At 38.7% G+C, this 21,718-nt stretch overlaps 1 protein-coding gene across 4 annotated transcripts in view; it reads right to left on the bottom strand.

Moving 5' to 3' along the window:
* Positions 1–21,718, bottom strand: part of PREX2 (phosphatidylinositol-3,4,5-trisphosphate dependent Rac exchange factor 2) — a 301,119-nt gene that overhangs the window by 209,500 nt on the left and 69,901 nt on the right. For all 4 annotated transcript variants that reach the window (XR_007148625.1, XR_007148624.1, XM_047842583.1 and 1 more), the window contains exons 2-6: positions 17,165–17,236; positions 15,649–15,771; positions 12,420–12,524; positions 5,888–5,989; positions 2,084–2,245 (exon numbers count right to left, since the gene is read on the bottom strand). Coding sequence is in view for 2 of the 4 variants with exons in the window: in XM_047842583.1 (XP_047698539.1) it covers positions 2,084–2,245; positions 5,888–5,989; positions 12,420–12,524; positions 15,649–15,771; positions 17,165–17,236 (564 nt within the window). In the remaining 2 variants the exon portion in view is untranslated. The remainder of the gene's footprint in view (positions 1–2,083; positions 2,246–5,887; positions 5,990–12,419; positions 12,525–15,648; positions 15,772–17,164; positions 17,237–21,718) is intronic.

Below are 21,718 nucleotides of genomic sequence, written 5' to 3'. Positions count from 1 at the left end.
CCTAACCCCACTAGAGCCACTGGAAACAAACACAAAGCTGTCTGCACGCTGAACAGTAATCCTTGTTTGCAATTCAGAGAAAGCTCTTTAACCATTCCCCTTCCCTCCCAGAACCTGCATTCATCCTGCACAATTGTGTCCCTTTGTCCTGTGTTACCTTGGGAATCCTACCCGCAGTTTCTCCTAAACTTCCCGGAAGGAACCAGACTTGAGTACTATGACACCTTTCCCACTCTCTCCGAGGTGGTGGACTGAGATGGGGAATCAGGTTCTGATCACAAGTTGCCAACCAGTTGGCTGTGCCTTCCTCCAACGTGCATTCCCTCAAGACCCCAAAACCTCCCAAAGCACCTATGGCTGTGTCTTATGCGATCATTTTCAAATCCTGCTCCAGTAGAATTTATGTTGCTGCCCTCTTAGGGACGCAACATTCATATTATCTCCTCTGTGCATGCTGGAACTGTAGTCATTTCTGATTTCCTGCAGCCTGTTTTCTGTCCTGATGCCCCATTTCCTTCTTACACTCCAACTGTTTGTTATAAATATAGCAAGGCTGGTGACACTGAGACACCCACTGCTATGGGCTGTATATGACACATTATGGTCCACACATATTCTTCCTTTGAGCAACTTGCATGTTCAGTGCAAGAAATACCAATGCTTTTTCAGGAATCTCTTATTCCTGCAGTAGACTCAATTTTTAGGATATACACGAGGAGAGAAAAAATGACAGATTCCATTTCCCTAGAGTACCAAGAAGAATCTGTGAAGTTTTGTTTTGGTAAAAGGCCTGGCAGATAGCAATGAGAAACCTCCAATTCAAAGCAAGTTCAGTTTTTCTTCCAATGCTCAATTGACAACAGAATGACAAAAGTAAACTTCAGTCCATTTTTCTCATCCCAGCAGGACAACCGCTCCCCAGGAAAGGAATTATCATCATGAATCAACACTAAAACACACAACCATTTTAATTGACTGAAATAAGTAGCATTCATGCCGACACGGGAGGTCACCCTGGACACTTGAAATGAAAGAATATAGATGAGGAGAAAGATTAAATCTCAGCTAGCATTTGAAAAGTTTCATGGTGAAAAGTGGATAAATAAGAGAATTCCCAGAGGTCACTGTTTGAGGCTTCCTTGCAAATCTGAATAGACATAATTTTAGCTCTAAACGGAAATCAACATATTGAAGATACGAAACAAACCAGTCAATTATAAAGCCTTAAAGATAAAAAGCAATGTACTGAAATTTGTGTAATACAGTATTTGACTGGAAACATTTTAAATCTTCTTTATGCCTTTAAAAATTATACTAATTGCTTACTTTATAATAACAAATTATCCTAGTTGAAAGAAAGCTCATGCTCATCTCAATTAAGGCAATTTAAAGACAAAATTTTAGTTTATTCTTTATACGGCACTAAAATAATACGGGGCTCCAACCCCATGAAATGATGGGGATTCAAAGTTACTATAGACGAAAACGTATTACAGATTCTGAATATCACTCTTTTGCCTTTTTATCATCTAAAAAAATCTTTCTCTAATTAATCATAAATCTGTAAAACTTTTTGTCTTCAGTGGACCTTAAAAATCACATAATAGTTCTTTCATTTTAGAAATGAGGAAATTCAAGTTTAGAGAGATTAAGTGGGCTTACAATGAAATCCATCACCATACACCTAATTTAGAATCTGAAAATAACAGTATCACAGAACACGTATGGAGCGGGACCCCCTTCTTAACTCTCTCCAGGATTCAAGCTATGTACTTGTTGGCCAAAGGCAGTCAGGAAAAAGGATAATCGAGATGCACAAATACTGAAATACCAAAGCTTATAACCCACACAGTGTTGGGTGGCTCTGTCACAAAGCTTTCAGGCTGTCATTAAGTCAATTAACTGCCGCTTTATGGATATTTAAAATTAATAATGACAGCACTTTTCAGAAATGGTTACAGCCCTCTGGCATTATCTGTGAAAATGACCATTTATGGTTCAATCCAATGTCAACAATTCTATTCACAGCATTAAGACATAACAAAACTATTTTAAGCTCCATTGTTGAGTAGAGTGAATGTACCTCCCAGCCTTCAATGTGAGACTGCCACTCCTCCAAAACTTCTAACTTCTCCATCTGCCTCTTGGCCTCGTTTATGTTGGAACAGACGGCTTTCATGGCTTGGAGGGCTTCCATTACTGCTGCGTAGTCACTGTGTTTCCTTGGAGTCCGCTTCAGCAACTCCTGTTTATACACAAAAAACAAATCGCCCTTTGATCTTCTGCTTTCTGGTACAGCAGGTTCAGACTGACCAGGAAATGAAAACTGCAAAGATCGTGAGAGCCACTTTCAGAAGTGACATCACAAACTCCACTAGGATTAAGATCAAAAATAAAAGGTTGAGTCAATGAATGTGCATTACCCCTAATACACATTTGGCAGTGGTTTTAATTTTTTCCTTAAAATTATTGTCTTTAAAAACTAAATTAGACTTCTCCTTTCAAACTGTCAAATATTGCACCTGCAGCATGACATGTTGTTATAAGTTTGACCTCTGCTCCAACCAGAAATATAACTTTACATATTTTCCTCAAGTCTTTAACAGAATAGTAAGCCCAAAATTTCAAAAATAATTTAAATGCCTTATTTTCTAATAAATTTTTGAGAAGCTATAAAAACATGCTATATATAAAGCAAAAATTTTAAATAATGTCTTACACTCCAGCAAAATAAATGATGTGTAAATTCCACAATACTCCATCATTAAAGGGGAAATTTATGCTGTTTTCACCAATAACTTGGGTTCATTCTCTGTAATCAATGAATTGCCATATGCCTCTCGATAATTTTCTTTTTGTTTTTGTTTTTTGGGGTTTTTTTGGCATTTTATGGTTTTTTTTCCATTCAGGATATCAGAACAAGAGTAATCTTTAATCTTTTAAATATATTAAAAGGTCTTGTTTGTTTTTTAGGAGCACAAAATTAAACATCTTCACCCACTGTCTAGACAGTTGTAACCACATTGCTTTTTAATTAGTCATTTGTTTCTTTACTACAGTTGCCATCATCATGTAACTAACTAACACAATTACAGAAATCCTAAGGCAAGTCTTTTAAAAGAATTCTCTTAATTCTTAACATACAGTGGGAAAGTATGCAGTTGTTATATTCTCCTGGGGTCTGTTATTGTTGAAAATTTTGCCATAAACTTTGACCCTGCATTCAATATGTTCACACTCTGTTCTGCAGAGCTAGCACCAAAAGAATACACATTACATCACTCCCAAGACAAGATTTAAAAAGTTATGCTGGAACACAAATCCATGGAAGAGACATGCTGGCTTCTCTAGAAATTCTAAAGTGCAGAAGTATTTGTAAATTATGTGAAGTGGTCAAGTCAGTCCACAGGCTATGATTTGGGGTCCCATGCAACTGTGCCCAATGAGTACCTGTGGAACTGAGAATTTAGATAATGTAAAAGAGCAAGATGAATGACTAGTAATAATCTCTGTCAGTGACTTTCCATGAGCCTTGTGCTGATTTCAAGTTCCACAAATAAGACCAATATATCTTTTCTTTAACACACAGCCTAATCCCTAATGTCTTTCTGAGTAAATAAAATCATCCAAAATCAAAGAGATTATCAGCACAATAGTACAACAAAGAAAACCATCAACACCAACATACCTACTATACAAGTAAATAGTTCTTCACGTTTCTTTGCGAAGACAATCATCCAAAGGAGGGGAAACATGACATCTTTTCACTCCTTGAAGGTACCGTGAGTTATTTATCTTCCTAAGCAAGTATGTGTCCATGATTCCATCTTTTGAGAGGTCAGATCAACCAACCCTAACCAGCAGCCATCCCTAACCAGAAGTGATTTAGAACAACTACTTGGCATGGCGTATTTCTCTTAATATCACTATCCCTTCTGACTCTTAAACAAACGCCTACGATTCCAAAGCCAGGTCCAGGGATAGCTGAAGTGATCTGGGTCACCACAATAGGCATCTAAAAGGACTCTCACAAAGATAAGTCACCTTTGCACCAATCCTCCCCCCTTCTGAGGACCACACCAAAACTCTGCATAACTGGAGATCCCATGTTACCTTCTCTCTAGGGCTTCATTGAGCAACTTCAATTGACTTTGTTTTTCTATAAGGAGAAATTGTTTTCAAAGAAATTGTACACAAAACCCCAATTTATGCAACTAACAGAAGTTGTAGTTTAAAAAAAGTTATTTTTAGGGACACCAAGGTGGCTCAATTGGCTAAGCATCCAACTCTTGATTTTGGCTCAGGTCATGATCTCACAGTTTATGAGATCAAGCCCCACATTGGGCTCTATGCTGATGGCATGGAGCCTGCTTGGGATTCTCTCATTCTCTCTCTCTCTCTCTCTCTCTCTCTCTCTCTCTCTCCCTCTCAAAATAAATAAATTTTAAAAATGTATTTTTAGTTAAAATTCCTTACATTTATTTCTCAAAGAGTTAATCAATAAGAATACCAGTTAATATATGCATAGCATTTTGGAGTATTTTAAAAATTTAGATAGCAAGTAGTGATTAATATATTAAAATAAATCAGAAACAAATATATATGAGTAGTAATAGCTAATATATATGGAATACATACTGTGTTAAATGATTTGCCTAAAATAGTTCAATTATTGTTATTATGTAATCCCTTTTCGATATGCATATATATGTATACACAATATATGGATACACATATCCATATACACATTCTTGTAGATAGATGCTATAATTTCATCATAATTATTCCTATTTCATAAATAAAAACCCAAGGCTTTAAGAGGTTAGATTATGTGTTCAGTACACAGCTAGCAAGCAGAATACTTAGGATTTGAACTCAGAACTCATGTGCTCAACCACCATCCCAAACTGCATCCTGATGTTGTAGTTGTAGTTCCTGATGTTGAAGCTCCAAAAGCATCATTTTCAGAATTGCCATACAAATCTATTCACATGCTTTAATACTACAAATAATTAGGACATTATAGTATGTTTTTCAGAATAAAACTTTGGGTCATTATAATGAGGCAATGGACCTACAACCATTAATGGGGCATGTCCTGTCTTCCAGAGGTAGTGTTTGCTTATCACTGTCATTCCTATCATTTATTGTCCCATGTGACCCACACCATTCCCTGTAATATAGATTTAAATACCAAGCTCTGAAATTATGTAACTTTGACTTTAACTTCATTAGTATCAAGAAGTCACCATTTTTAGAGACTATCAAATCATATGCCCACAGTGGATTTACTTAAGATAAAGAACCCTGTACATAAAGTGCTATATAAACTGGTCATAAGGTACTTAATGGATTATCTTGAAACTAATGCATTAACTCTAAATAAAACTCAAACAAATATATTTTCTACAAGGAGCAAAGTCTATAAAGTAGTCTACAAAGTCTCTTTTGCCAAAAGATCTGTTTCCTACTCCATATATATGTGACAAAATAGCCATTTTCCCCCAATAACTATGATCTGCCTTTTCTTTAGAAAGTACAGATTATTTAGGGGTGCCTGCATGGCTCAGTCAGTTGAGTGCCCAACTCTTGATTTTGGCTCAGGTCATGATCTCAGTTTTGAGATTGAGCCCCGTATTTGGCTCCACACTGGGCATGGAGCCTGTTTGAGATTCTCTCTCTCTCTCCCTCTTTCTCTTTCTTTCTCTCTCTCTCTCTCTCCCTCTGCCCTTATCCCTCTACTCATGTGCTTGGTCTCAAAAAAAAAAAAAAAGAAAAAGAAAAGAAAACAAAAGTCAGGTTATTTAAAAGAAAAACCTTTTAAATACCATCTGCAAAATATGCAGATACAAAGAAAATTCTACAGTGAAATAAACACATAAAATACCTTCAAAAGGAGAGGATACTTGCAAATTCTTTGTATTGGTGTTACTAAATATCCTTCCAGGGGAACATCTGTGTTCTTCCGTCCTCCGAGTAGCATACAGTTCTGAAGTGGAAATAAAAACAATTAATTACATTTTTTAAAGTCAAAGCTGTGACACGATCTTCTATCATAAAATTTTCTGCTGAAACTTTGTCAAAGCTTATCTCTACATAGCTTCTTTCTCAGAGATGAGCCCATGCAATCACAAATAACATTTACAGAAGACAAAAACAAATACTTCACATTTCATATTGGTTATAGAAACCAAAATGTGTTTTGAATACATATCTTGGAAATTAATTTATATATATTTTTCTGAGTATGAAGTCTGAAGACAAAGAAATAGGATAGACATGGAAGAATGAAGGAATGGATGGATGGGTGAGTGGATGGGTGGATGAATGGATGGATGGATTGATGGGTGAATAAATAATAGGTAGACAGACACAAGTATACATAGAGATCAATCCTGCTTATAAAGGGAGTTGTGTTGTAGTTAAGTCATGGTGTGGTGTTGTGTTGTAAAGAGCAGGCCTAGAGACAATTGGGTTCTACACATGCACTGCCACTGACTAGTGACATAACTTGGGCTGATTTCAGAATGCTAGTTTTCCTGTCTGTAAACTTGGCATGTTTCAACCAGTGATTGCTAAGTCACTGTTAGCTATACTACCTCACCAATGACACTGGCCAGCCAGTCGCAGAGGAGGTCAGATATGATCTCCAGAGAGGCAAGAGGAATGGAGACATTCTCAAAATTAGCAATCAGAGAAAGATGAAAGGGAAGAGGAAATCAACTCTGATTTAAAAAAAAAAAAGCCTATAGCCTCTTAAGCATCTGGTCTTTATTTAATGGTTTAAGTATCAATACCAAAAGAAAAAAAAAAGATTTGAAATTGATGCCAAAACCTGTTTCTGCAGTATCTATCAGAGTAACTGGCATAGAGAAAACAGGCATAAATATGTAATGAAGGGAGAAAAGGGCCCCTCAAATATCTATTATCATTTAGCTACCTTCATACTACCATTTTAAAACTACTGTCTGTATTCATCAAGAAGACAGACCAAGTGCCGAGCAGGAAAGGATGAAAAGGAAAGACTGAGGGTAACAGCAGAACTCCCTGCCCACTGTCATGAACAACTTGGCTTTAGCTCCAATTTGTGTATTCAAGTCAGCACAACTAATGCTATGACTTTAACTTCCCCCAGACACTTTAGAAGTCAGAACAGCAAATAAGTGTTCTGACTCAAGCGTGCTCTTTGAGGGGCTTCATCCCCTATTACAATCAGTTTATCAAAATATTCTTTCCAACTCTGCATGACATTGTCCCCAGAGCAATTGTATGAAACACAACTATGTACATCTCACTAGATTTCCAGTGATGTCAGTATTCCAGTAGGAGTTAGCATTCCTATAAATGTGGCCACCCCCTTTTCCTAGCTCTGGGTTGAAGTACCTTAAGAAACTCAAGACTGCCTAACGCACTTTTATTTCCTTGTCTATTTGTACTGTACGGATTAGGAACTGTCTTCATAATAGCAGGGGTTGGTTGCCACTTTAGACTGGCTTATGAAAGCCAGCTCTCTTCTAACGTGTATACAAAGAATGTCTCCTAAATGAGCTCCCAGAGATTTCCCTGATCATGAAAACTTACTGAGGTGGCAGCATATTCAAGTGCCCCAAATGATACCATCAACAAATCTGTAAACTCTTACCTGTTTTTCAAAGGATAATTACTATTATCCTCATTTTATGGATATGGAACATGACACCAGTGATGTAATGAATTTCCTAAAGTCATTCAGATTATTAGTGGCCACTCAGTGCCAGGGCAAGAATTATAAAAAAGTCAGGTTTCCTACCAGACTATGGCTGTAGAATCATCTAAAACCAGAACTCTTGAGAATTTTCTGGTGTGACTTGACACAATTCAAACAATAAACTAGACCAATGTGAACAAAGAGTCAACTGCGCTGAGAACAGAATGGATTTAGTAAGATAGCAGAGTTCTAACACTTTATAAAGAGCCCTAAGATTTCAGTGGCATAGGACTCCTAAAAAGAACGGCTAACTTATAAGACATAAAACTGGGTAGAGATATCAGCTGCACAGTCAAGAGTCACAAAACAGTCACAGGTTCTCAAATTAACTCAAGGAAAGTTACTAAAAACAAAACAAAACAAAAATAACCAACTTTAGGAAATAGACTTGATAAATTACAATTTGTGAGAACATATTGTTGTAAGAGCAATCACTTCCCTGCTAAAAAACTTAAAAAATGTAGTTTAAAAAAGCCAACAAAGGAAGTAAAACAGTATACCAAGGAAGGTAAAAGAGGAACAAAGGAACAATAACAAAACCACACATATAGAAAAAACAATAAAATGGTACATATCAAAATATCAATAATTACACTGAAGGTCAATGAACTGAACATCTCCAATCAAAAGGCAGAGATTGTCAGACTGGATAAAAAAGCAAGATCTGACCATATACTGTTTCTCAGAGGCATGTTTTTGATTTAAAGACACAAATATCTTGTTAAGTGAAATAACGGAAGAAGATATAACATACAAACAGTATGAGAGCTGTCACGGCTATAATAATATCAGGCAAAATAGATTTTAAGAAAAGAAATACCGCTAGGGACAAAGAAAAACATTTTATGATAAGTAGAAATACAAATGCAAGCACTTTAAATGAATACATATTTAAAAACAGGGCCCCAAAACATATAAAACAGAAACTGACATAATTGAAAGGAAAATAGACAATTTAATAATTATACCCGTAGATTTCAATATCCCACTCTCAGTAACTGACTGAACACCTAAAGGAAAGGGCTACAAACATAAATGACCTAACATTTAAAATTTTTTAATGTTTATTTATTTTTGAGAGTGGAAGAGAGACAAAGCATGAGTGGGGAGGAGCAGAGAAAGAGAGAGGCACAGAATCTGAAGCAGGCTCCAGGGTCTGTGCTGACAGCAGAGAGCCCGATACGGGGCTCGAACTCATGAACCATGAGATCATGACCTGTGCCGAAGCTGGATGACACTTAACTGACTGAGTCACCCAGGCGCCCCAAATGACCTAACACTTATAGAACATTCCACCCAACAGCAGCAGAATATGCCATTTTTAAGCACACATGGAACATACAGAGAAAAAAAGAAATTCCAGGACAGACCATATGCTAAGCTATAAAAATGTCTTCATGAATTTAAAAGGATTTAAATGGTTTAAGTATGTTCTCTAACCAGAATGGAATTAAATTTAAAAAAATCAACTACAGGAAGATATTTGAAAAATTCCCATACTGGGAAATAAAATAACAGAATGGTAAAACTGTGATGATTCTAAGATTTTACCCTAGCTGCAAGCTAAAAAGTTAACTTGCCACATATTTATGGATGCTAGAAGAACACATAAAACTCCTAGGACAGGGATATAGGACCTTTTTTTTTCTTCTTTGCAACAATACCAGGAGCCAGAGAATCACTATTTTGGGGCCAGTTTCCCAAGCCCCAGCTCCCACATGCAAGACAAAGAAGACCAGATGACCCATGCACATGTATAACAGGAGGGGGAGACCGGAGGCTATGAAACATGCATCTCTTATGATGGCAGCAGGCATCACTGCCCACTGCTGAGGACAAAGAGAATATCTCTACCTTCTGTGGTTGTTCATGGTACAAACATCTTTTAAAAGATAGGCCCAAACAAAGGCAGTCAGTTCCACTGCTCAGAAAATGTGCAGAAACACAAGTTCCATGCAGAATTACCCCCCAAGACAAACTTCTAAATAAAGAACAGACTAGGGATGCCTGGGTGGCTCAGTCAGTTAAGCCAGGTCATGATCTCACGGCTCGGGAGTTCAAGCCCCAGCCACAGACTCCTCACTGACAGTGCAGAGCCTGCTTGGGTTCTCCTTCTCCCTCTCTCTCTGCCCCTCCCCTGTTCATATGTTCGCATGCTTTCTCTCTCTCAAGAATAAATAAAATTTTTAGAAAACTTAAAAAAGACTAAAGATATTACAAAGGAAACTAGACATTTTCAAAAACTGAGTAATAAAAACACGTGTCAAAATTTATGGAATCAAACTAAAGCAGTGTACAGGGCAAAATTCTTAGCTTTAAACACCTGTATTAGAAAAGGAAAAAAGGTCACAATAAAAAACTCTCAACCAACTACGAATATAATGGAACTTCCTCACCCTGAGAAGGACATCTATGAAGAAACCTACAGCTAACATACTTAATGATGAAAAACTGAATGATTTCCCCCTATAATCAGAAACAAGTCAGAAGTATCTGTTCTAAACACTTTTATTCAACAATATACTGGTTCTAACCAGTCAGTGCAAAAAGCCAGGTTGGGGGGGGTGGGAATCCATATTGAAAAGGAAAAGTAAAACTGTCTTTACTCTTAGATGACATGATCCGATATGTAAAATAACTTAAAGAATCTACAAAAAAAAACTACTAGAACTAACACATGACTTTAAACCACAAGATACAAAAATATACATAGAGCAAAACTAAACAACAGTTAAACGTTTATGTGGCAGCAATGAACAATCCAAAAATGAAATTAAGACAATTCCAATCACAACAGCATCAAAAAGAGTAAAATACTTGGGAATAAACTTAACAAAGTAAGTATAAGACCTGAATGCTGATTTCTCAAATATAACAAAAACATGTTCATATGGACAAAATTTAGTAAGTTGGACTTCAAAAAAATGTCAGACTTTTGGCTTTCAAAAGATAATATTTTTTAAATGAACAAACCACACTGGTAAGAAACATTTACAAATTACATATCAGATATAGGAGCTGTATCCAAAATAAAAAACAATTATAGCTCAATATAAGGTAAACATCTCAACTTAAAAATGAACATAAGATTTGAATAAGCATTTCACCAAACAGGATATGTGGATTGCTAACAAGAACATGAAAGCATGCTTGATATCATTGGTCATGAGAGAAATGCAAATAAAAATCACCTTCAGATAAACTACACATCCACTAGCACAGCTATAATTGGAACTGGTAATACCATGTATTGGCAAAGACAGAAACCACAGTTCTCATACATTGCTGGTGGATATGGCACAGCCACTTTGGCAGCTTCTTAAAGTTAAACATAAACTTACTATGACCTAGCAATTCCACTCTTAGCATCTACCCAAGAGAATGAAAATATCCAGATGAAGACTTGTACATGTATGTTCATAACAGCATTGTTTACAATAGCCCAAACTGAATTTCCTGGCTTTTCTATACTAACAAATATCTCTCTGAAATGATGTCTCACGTGTAGTATCTTCAAGGTCCATCATTAATCACAGTCATCTGTTCACCCAATGGTCACATACTGGCAAGTGGATAAACAAAATATGGTATATCCATACAACAGAATACTATTCAGTAATAAAAATGAATGGAATATGTATATATGCTTCTACAAGGATGAATCTCAAAAGCATTTTACTCGGTAAAAGAAGCCAGGTATAAAAAACATTACATTGTAGGATTCTATTGATATGCAATATCTAGAAAAGGGAAATCTATGGAGACGGAAATTAAATGAATAACTGCCTGGAGATAATGGTGGTTGCGGAGATGGGCTGTAAACAGGCATGAGGGACTTTCCGGGGTGTTGGGAATCTCTAAAAGTGGGTAATGGGACAGATGCCCCACTCTACAATTTGCTGGATATTACTGAATTGAACACGTACAGTGTGTTCCTCCCCGGCAATTAAGTTGCCCAAATTATTGCCAAAATATGCATTTATTTGTGTTATTGTAAAGAAATTAAATAAAGTGAATAAGGAATGCACATAGGAGAAAAGTCAATCTTTAAATATCTTTTCTACCGTATCCATGATGTGTTTCCTTCCTGTGACTGCCCTACTTATAGCTCCCTTAGCAGAAGTAAATGAAACCCTAGAGAGTTGAGGGATATAAAAGCAATGATGAACTCTGGCATAAATGTCTTCCTCACTAGGAACCTGTGGTTCTCACAAACAATTCACAGTCAACCAGGAGAAGGTATTATCAACGTTTTCCCATCCATACGCTACTGCCAAGTCTCACTTCTTACGTTTATCAAAGGACTCTAGTCTCCTAGCCTGGATGTGTTTAAAAAAATTTTTTTTTTCAACGTTTATTTATTTTTGGGACAGAGAGAGACAGAGCATGAACGGGGGAGGGGCAGAGAGAGAGGGAGACACAGAATCGGAAACAGGCTCCAGGCTCCGAGCCATCAGCCCAGAGCCTGACGCGGGGCTCGAACTCACGGACCGCGAGATCGTGACCTGGCTGAAGTCAGACGCTTAACCGACTGCGCCACCCAGGTGCCCCCTGGATGTGTTTAAAGCATTGCCCCACAAGTAGTTTTTATACTACACTTGGGCTAGCCCTTGGCTCTTAGTTAGCCTATCAACAAATCACAGCATGTGGTAACACTTAACTATATACTTACCAAAAGAAATGTGCGGATTGTTCTTATTTTGTTAAGTTCAAGAAGCAATTTTTGGGCCTTCTCATGGTTACTACAGTATTCATCATAGATACGAAACTTGTCTTTCTGTGAATTCGAGTAAGGATAAGTTAGAGTCATTTTATTAGCCATTTTAAGATACTAACTCTGGGTGATGTTTATGAACAAACTTATAGTGTTTACTATATTTTGGGAGCTCTACTGTGTGTATATATATAAATACATTCTATTCATTGATTTTCTCTGACCCATAAAGAATACCTTAAGGAAAAGGATAGGTTATATTAACCAGACTCCAATATGATGTATGCAGTAAGAAGTAAATGAACTAAATGGTAGCAATTACAGAGAAGAGAGTACTTAGCTTTACTGAGAGGACTCAGGTATAACTTTAAAAAAGAAAAAAAAATAGTATCTGTGCAAGGTCCAGAGAGATGAATCCATCATTCCCAGGCAGGGAGAGAGAAGGAAGCTTTTGGGATAGAGGGAAAAGCATGTGCCAGATTATATAGGAATAAAGAAACGTAGTACCCTGCGGTTCATATGCACCAATCTGGACAGTCGTGTTTAAGAGGGACACAGACAAACAGGAAAATACTCGGCAACAGGTGACTAAGATAACAAGTGATAATGGACTGTGAAGACACTACATATGAGAGGTCAGTTCAAAAAGAGGTATTTGTTAGTATAGTAAGGAAATGGTAGCTACTTTCAGATAGCTGTTTTATTGTAAAGGATTTACAACTCTAAACATAAAACTGGGACCACTGGGTAGAAACTGCAAGGGCACTGATGGGCAATGGGTAGGCAGATTCAAGATTAACATAAAGATTTTTTCTTTTTTTTTTTTTTGGTCTTTTAAAAAAAAATTTTTTTAATTTATATCCAAATTAGTTAGCATATAGTGTGCAACAATGATTTCAGGAGTAGATTCCTTAGTTCCGCTTACCCATTTATCCCATCCCTCCTCCCACAACCCCTCGCATAACCCTCAGTTTGTTCTCCATATTTATAAGTCTCTTCTGTTTTGTCCCCCTCCCTGTTTTTATATTATTTTTGTTTCCCTTCCCTTATGTTCATCTGTTTTGTCTCTTAAAGTCCTCATATGAGTGAAGTTATATGATTTTTTTCTCTAATTTCACTTAGCATAATACCCTCCAGTTCCATCCACATAGTTGCAAAGCATAAAGATTTTCTAATGATTAGAGCTGTCACTGAAAGTGGTCAAGCAGAAAAAAACGTAAACAACCTTCATATTTGCTACAAAGGGATACTTTCAAAAAGGGAGTCTTTTCACCATCATGATCTCTAAGTATCCTTCCATCACTAGATTTTTCTCCAAGTGGCCATGATTCGTATCTATCAAAGCAGTACCAATAAGAGGAAGACACAGAAAATGTGTTGATCTATATTAGAATAGGAGTATATCCTCTAAAATTTCAAAGACAGGCATCTGGAAAGCAACACTGAGTGTTATTTTATACAGCCAGTAGAAAATGTATTGAATTACTTATTTCAAGAGATGATATGACCCAGAATGAAACAAGCTTCAGAAATAGTTGAGTAAATTCACAGATGACAGATTCATAGTGTGTTACTGAGGAAATGGATGTCAGAGTGCAAGATTCCCATGTGCAGGAATGGACTGAAAGAGCAAATACTCCAGCTGGCAGAAAATTTGAATTCTTTCATGAAAAGGAACAGTCTGGATTAAGTGGACACAAACATGCGTGGTTTCCAGTCATGCCCAAGGAAAGCACAGCTTGATCTTGCTATGTCCAAGGAGCTTCTCCTTTTAATATAATTATCTTTATGAAATATATCCTGATTATTAAAAAAACATATGCAGAGTCTGCTCACTACATATAGAAATATAGATCTAGAAACTACATATGGTTACCTTTATAAAAGTTAAATAGGAATAAAAACTTTTTTTAATGTTTATTTATTTTTGACAAAGAGACAGAGCACAAGTGGGGGAAGGGCAGAGAGAGAAGCAGACACAGAATCCGAAGCAGGCTCCAGGCTCCGAGCTGTCAGCACAGAGACTGACATGGGGCTCAAACTGACGAGCTGTGAATCATGACCTGAGCTGAAGTCTGATGGTTAACTGACTAAGCCACCCAGGCGCCCCAAAGGTTAAATAGAAATAAAAACAAACAAAAACTGGGGCATCTGGGTGGCTCTTGGTTAAGCATCTGACTCTTGGTTTTGGTTCGGGTCATGATCTCATGGTCTGTGGGCTCGAGTCCCACGTTGGGCTCTGCACTGACAGTGCGGAACCTGCTTGGGATTCTCTCTCTCTCCCTCTCTCTGCTTGTGCTCTCTCTCTCTCTCTCAAAAATAAATAAACTTAAAAAAAAGAAATCAAAATAAACAAAAATTGATTTCTTTGACAAAACACTTTGATATTTTTAAATAAAACATTAATTATATAGCATTTTGATACATAAATGGATTCAGATTGGTATTCTGAAAATAAGCATCAGTGGAATATATATACAGCAGTACTATTTTTATTTTTAGTATGAATGCCCTCAGTTCTAAAAACAATTTTCATTTTCAGGTGACTTTTTACTTTGCAAATTGACTGCACAAATAATTTCAACTGCCGTGTCCAGAGGGATGGAAATGATCACACAATCATGACGTATGATTTGAAACACCAGAATACTGACTGGCTATTCTTCTGTACGTACGGCTCAGTACGACCTTCTGAAGAACCATCCTTGAGAAAAACTCAGATTCAGGCATATGTGTACCTAGAGTGAATAGGTTTGTCTACCCGCAGGTTTGTCACCAGTCGATTAAAACGGGAACATTCTGACTAACAAAAGGCTCATCATGCCATTATAAGAGTAAGGATTTTCTGCCTCAAAAGGGAAATGCTCTATGTTTGAGAGAAACATAAAAATCCATTCATTATGAACAGCCTGAATATTCATTAGAATTCAAAGCTACAGAGCATGCGAAGAACTAACTTGTTGGGGAAAAGAAAAGGCTGTTTATTCTTCACTGAATAAAATGGATGATGTGAGGCCCTCACCCCTTTCTGGCTCTAAGTGGAAGATTTCATTGGCCTTAAAAGACCCCAAACTTTTGGTGTCACATTTTGCTTCTAATGCTGAATTCCCACATTCCCTTGTGCCAAACACTAGACCTTAAAATCTAGGGGGAAAGAGCTTTTAAAATAAACAGAAATTTATCCTACAAAGTGAAGAAAGCAGGTTCCCACTTCTTGCTGAGCATTAGGTTCTGGATGTAGGCATTCTTCCACGACTTTTAAAAATTCCTTATGTACTGCAAGGATATCTTCAATGTTTGAGAACAGCATCTGCAAAACATGTAAGTGCAATAGTGAAGCAGGTTAAAAACAAAAACAACTAAAAAAAAAAACCAAACAAACAAAACAAAAAAAACCAAAAAACACACAAGTCCGTAAGAGTACAGTATTCTATTTCCAAGCTGAAAACTTCAGGGCATAGCAAGCCATTCAGCAGAGTGCCAATTTTGTCTGGACATCCTCTCCACCCCCACACAACTCTGGGAATCAGGAACCTATTCCTGGCTCTCAGGAAAAGCCTAAGTGACTAAATCCAAGCAGGACAGTCCCCACCCTATTAGCGAAAATGGGCGGCAGGTAAAATTGTGCAGGCGGATTTGCTGGCAGGCTGTGTGGGACAAGGGTTTCTTTGCTCTCTAGAAAGGCATCCTGGAATGGACCGCCCTTTTCCCCCCTCTGGAAAGGTGCTGTGTCCGGAAGTGACAGCTGGGACAGCTACAGGGTCATTTTGCAGCTGCGGGAGGAGCCAGTCCACGGCCAAGCTGATAACCTGGATGTCAAAGTGAAGAGCTACAGAGAACCTGACAACCTTACTGACCTCCCCGAGCCACAGGTCCTGAACCTTTTCTTCTGTCTGGAGTTTCCCAATAGGAGAGACAAAGCATCCTCAAGCCATCTGAATAATACAGACACTTGTCTTTTGCTTTCCACCAAAAGCACACAAACTAAAATACTCCCACGGTGAGGAGAATTGGAAAGTTAGTATTTAATTTATGAAAAAAATACTCGGAAGGGCCTAAAAAATCCTTGGATTTTTTTCTATTTTTAGTAAAGTAAAACAGCAAATCAGCACCAAAAATAAATATCAACGATGATTTATAGAACTTAAATGAGTAATAACAATAGTACAATTAATTTTCATTTATCTCCTCCCTCTTTACAAACCTCCCCATAATTTTCCTTCCCTGCAGCTTAACAGGAAATTCTTATCCATTTGTTTCTGAGTCGACGATATTATGCGAACTTTTTCTGCACCAATGAACCACCCAAATCATTTGTTCTTTAGAGATCAGAGACTGGAAGTTGAATCTGTCCACCTCTTGCCTTCCTCTTACACACACAACTCGGCTCCCTCCCTCTCACGGACTCTGCGGTTCTCAGTCTGGGTTTGTTTTCCTTCCTTTTTTCAAACTGCCCAAAGGCCTTGGCAAAAAAAAAAAAAAAAAAAGAAAAAAAGTCTCCATGTCTTCTATGTCATCATCATAACCCTCTGTTTCTTTTCCCGACATCGTTTCCCTTTTTCTCAGCGTCACCCACACAAGTGCCTGGCACAGAGCTTCCACTGGTACCGGTAAGCTGAAGAACACTCAAGTAACATCCCACAGATAAAATCTTATCTGAGGAGAATGTGTGCTTGTGTTGAGGGCAAACTGCAACTCCTCACCTTCACTGTTTCTTCTGTTACATTTTTGTCAATTTTTGATGCGGCGCACTGGTTCATCCGGTGTAAGAACGCCTGCATGGAACAAAAAAAAGGTATTGTGAAGGTGACATTAGCTTAATAAAACAACAGGGTGTTGAAGAGAACTAATTCTGTTTTACAGGAAACCAAAGTTTAAAACTCTAATAACTATTGAATATAATAGTTTTGTTGTAAAAGGTTAAACTCTTGTTCACTGTGGTTCCTACCTGGGGATTTTATCCTTCATTTGGGAGCAAGACCAAAAGTGACCATGTATATAATGAATTTAAATTTATCCACCAGGATCTCAATGTTCTGTGGTAAACACTTAAGAGTCCAATGTTTTGGGGGAGCCTGGGGGGCTCAATCAGTTAAATGTCCGATTCTTCATTTTGGCTCAGGTCACGATCTCACGATTTGTGAGATCGAACCCCACAATGAACTCTCAGCTGACAACGGGGAGCCTGCTTGGGATTCTCTCTCTCTCCCTTTCTCTCTGTTCCTCTGCCACTTACACATGAGCACTTTTGTGTGCTTTAAGTAAATAAATACACGTAAGGGAAAAAAAGAGTCAAATGTTTCCTAAACTTCTAAGTCTTATGAAGCACAAGAACAAACTCTAATGAAAAATGAGATTTCTGATAAAAAACAAAGGGTCAGAAATTCCATTGACCTTTTTGGCACTGAGAAAGATTGAAAGAAGGAGGTAGAGAGGAAGAGATAGAGATAGTCAGTGAAAGAGGAAGAGAGAAAGTGACTCTTCAAGAAGGAATGGAGGGATTTCTCTTCCTCTCTTACTCCCTCCCCCAAGTTTTAGAAAGACGGATTTGGTATTCCTGGGATCAGGTCAGGGCCCTCCATAGCCCTATGGTAGGCAAATAAGTTCATTAGTATTTCAAAGATCTGGACTCTTCTTGACAAGTCATTAAGCTTGGACTCATGACTAAATACACTATTATTTTTGCAAAGGAAAAAAGCAGAAAGAGTTGTTTACACTGGGTCTTAAAAGAGAAGGTTTGGAAGGAAAAAGAGAAGTGACTTTCCATCCAGAAAATCTGGTTTGTGTCTTTAAGACATCGTTCATTAACTATCTAGTGATCAGGTGAGATCATTGCCTTCCCTGTTTGTCTTAAGAACTTCAGCCACTACCTGCCAAGTCAGGGTCTGACTGCATAGCCCACCAATCCCCAGAATACACAGAGGCTCCAAGGAGTCTCTGGAAACTACATCAAAAAAATGAAGATTAAGGTAAGAATCCCATTTTAATGTTTATTTATTTATTTTGAGAGAGAGAGACAGAGGCAGAGAAAAAAGGGAGAGAATCCCAAGCAGGCTCCCACTGCCAGTGCAAAGCCCAACATGGGGCTTGATCCCACAAACTGTGAGATCATAACCTGATCTGAAACCATGAGTTGGATGCTTAACTGAATAAGCCACCCAGGCACCCCAAGAATCCCATGTTTGACCTGGTATACTTACAAAGATTTAAGAGACTAAGACAACCCAGTATTGTTCAAATGTTCCAAAGTTACCATCCTCAAGACATTGCTAGTAAGAGTATAAAATGGCACATTTGGGGGGAAGAAGATGGCGGCGTAGGAGGACGCTGGGCTCACCGCGCATCCTGCTGATCACTTAGATTCCACCTACACCTGCCTAAATAACCCAGAAAACCACCAGAAGACTAGCAGGACGGAGTCTCCGGAGCCAAGCGCAGACGAGAGGCCCACGGAAGAGGGTAGGAAGGGCAGGGAGGCGGTGCGCGCTCCATGGACTGGCGGGAGGGAGCCGGGGCGGAGGGGCGGCTCGCCGGCCAAGCAGAGCCCCCGAGTCTGGCTGGCAAAAGCGGAGGGGCCGGACGGACGGAGTGTGTTCCGACAGCAAGCGCGACCTAGCGTCTGGGAGGTCATAAGTTAACAGCTCTGCTCAGAAAGCGGGAAGGCTGGAGGACAAAGGGAGGGAGAGCTGCTGAGCCCCCGGATGACAGAGCTCAGTTTGGTGGCGAACAAAGGCGCTCAGCAGCGCCATCTCCCTCACCCATCCCCCAGCCAAAATCCCAAAGGGAACCAGTTCCTGCCAGGGAACTTGTTCCCTCCGCGCAAACACCCAACTCTGTGCTTCTGCGGAGCCAAACCTCCGCCAGCGGATCTGACTCCCTCCCGCTGCCACAGGGCCCCTCCTTAAGTGGATCACCTAAGGAGAAGCGAGCTAAGCCTGCCCCTCCTGCCCCCGAGCACCTTGCCTACCCACCCCAGCTAATACGCCAGATCCCCAGCATCACAAGCCTGGCAGTGTGCAAGTGGCCCAGACGGGCCACGCCACCCCACAGTTAATCCTGCCCCTAGGAGAGGGGAAGAGAACGCACACACCAGTCTGACTGTGGCCACAGCGGTGGGCTGGGGGCAGACATCAGGACTGACTGCGGCCCTGCCCACCAACTCCAGTTACACACCACAGCACAGGGGAAGTGCCCTGCAGGTCCTCACCACTCCAGGGACTATCCAAAATGACCAAACGGAAGAATTCCCCTCAGAAGAATCTCCAGGAAATAACAACAGCTAATGAACTGATCAAAAAGGATTTAAATAATATAACAGAAAGTGAATTTAGAATAATAGTCATAAAATTAATCGCTGGGCTTGAAAACAGTATAGAGGACAGCAGAGAATCTCTTGCTACAGAGATCAAGGGACTAAGGAACAGTCACGAGGAGCTGAAAAGCGCTTTAAAGAAAATGCAAAACAAAATGGAAACGACGACAGCTCGGATTGAAGAGGCAGAGGAGAGAATAGGTGAACTAGAAGATAAAGTTATGGAAAAAGAGGAAGCTGAGAGAAAGAGAGATAAAAAAAATCCAGGAATATGAGGGGAAAATTAGAGAACTAAGTGATACACTAAAAAGAAATAATATATGCATAATTGGTATCCCAGAGGAGGAAGAGAGAGGGAAAGGTACTGAAGGGATACTTGAAGAAATTATAGCTGAGAACTTCCCTGAACTGGGGAAGGAAAAAGGCATTGAAATCCAAGAGGCACAGAGAACTCCCTTCAGACGTAACTTGAATCGATCTTCTGCACGACATATCATAGTGAAACTGGCAAAATACAAGGATAAAGAGAAAATTCTGAAAGCAGCAAGGGGTAAACGTGCCCTCACATATAAAGGGAGACCTATAAGACTCGTGACTGATCTCTCTTTTGAAACTTGGCAGGCCAGAAAGAATTGGCATGAGATTTTCAGGGTGCTAGACAGAAAAAATATGCAGCCAAGAATCCTTTATCCAGCAAGTCTGTCATTTAGAATAGAAGGAGAGATAAAGGTCTTCCCAAACAAACAAAAACTGAAGGAATTTGTCACCACTAAACCAGCCCTACAAGAGATCCTAAGGGGGACCCTGTGAGACAAAGTACAAGAGACATCACTACAAGCATAAAACATACAGACATCACAATGACTCTAAACCCGTATCTTTCTATAATAACACTGAATGTAAATGGATTAAATGCGCCAACCAAAAGACATAGGGTATCAGAATGGATAAAAAAACAAGACCCATCTATTTGCTGTCTACAAGAGACTCATTTTAGATCTGAGGACACCTTTAGATTGAGAGTGAGGGGATGGAGAACTATTTATCATGCTACTGGAAGCCAAAAGAAAGCTGGAGTAGCCATACTTATATCAGACAAACTAGACTTTAAATTAAAGGCTGTAACAAGAGATGAAGAAGGGCATTATATAATAATTACAGGGTCTATCCATCAGGAAGAGCTAACAATTATAAATGTCTATGCGCCGAATACCGGAGCCCCCAAATATATAAAACAATTACTCATAAACATAAGCAACCTTATCGATAAGAATGTGGTAATTGCAGGGGACTTTAACACCCCACTTACAGAAATGGATAGATCATCTAGACACACGGTCAATAAAGAAACAAGGGCCCTGAATGACACATTGGATCAGATGGACTTGACAGATATATTTAGAACTCTGCATCCCAAAGCAACAGAATATACTTTCTTCTTGAGTGCACATGGAACATTCTCCAAGATAGATCATATACTGGGTCACAAAATAGCCCTTCATAAGTTTACAACAATTGAAATTATACCATGCATACTTTCAGACCACATTGCTATGAAGCTTGAAATCAACCACAGGAAAAAGTCTGGAAAACCTCCAGAAGCATGGAGGTTAAAGAACACCCTACTAACGAATGAGTGGGTCAACCAGGCAATTAGAGAAGAAATTAAAAAATATATGGAAACAAACGAAAATGAAAATACAACAATCCAAACGCTTTGGGACGCAGCAAAGGCAGTCCTGAGAGGAAAATACATTGCAATCCAGGCCTATCTCAAGAAACAAGAAAAATCCCAAATACAAAATCTAACAGCACACCTAAAGGAACTAGAAGCAGAACAGCAAAGGCAGCCTAAACCCAGCAGAAGAGGAGAGATAATAAAGATCAGAGCAGAAATAAACAATATAGAATCTAAAAAAACTGTAGAGCAGATCAACGAAACCAA

The sequence above is a fragment of the Prionailurus viverrinus genome, chromosome F2 (assembly GCF_022837055.1).
Source record: "Prionailurus viverrinus isolate Anna chromosome F2, UM_Priviv_1.0, whole genome shotgun sequence".
NCBI lineage: Eukaryota > Metazoa > Chordata > Mammalia > Carnivora > Felidae > Prionailurus > Prionailurus viverrinus.
Note: the sequence above shows the minus strand (reverse complement) of the source record. Positions and strands in the feature narration are given on the sequence as shown.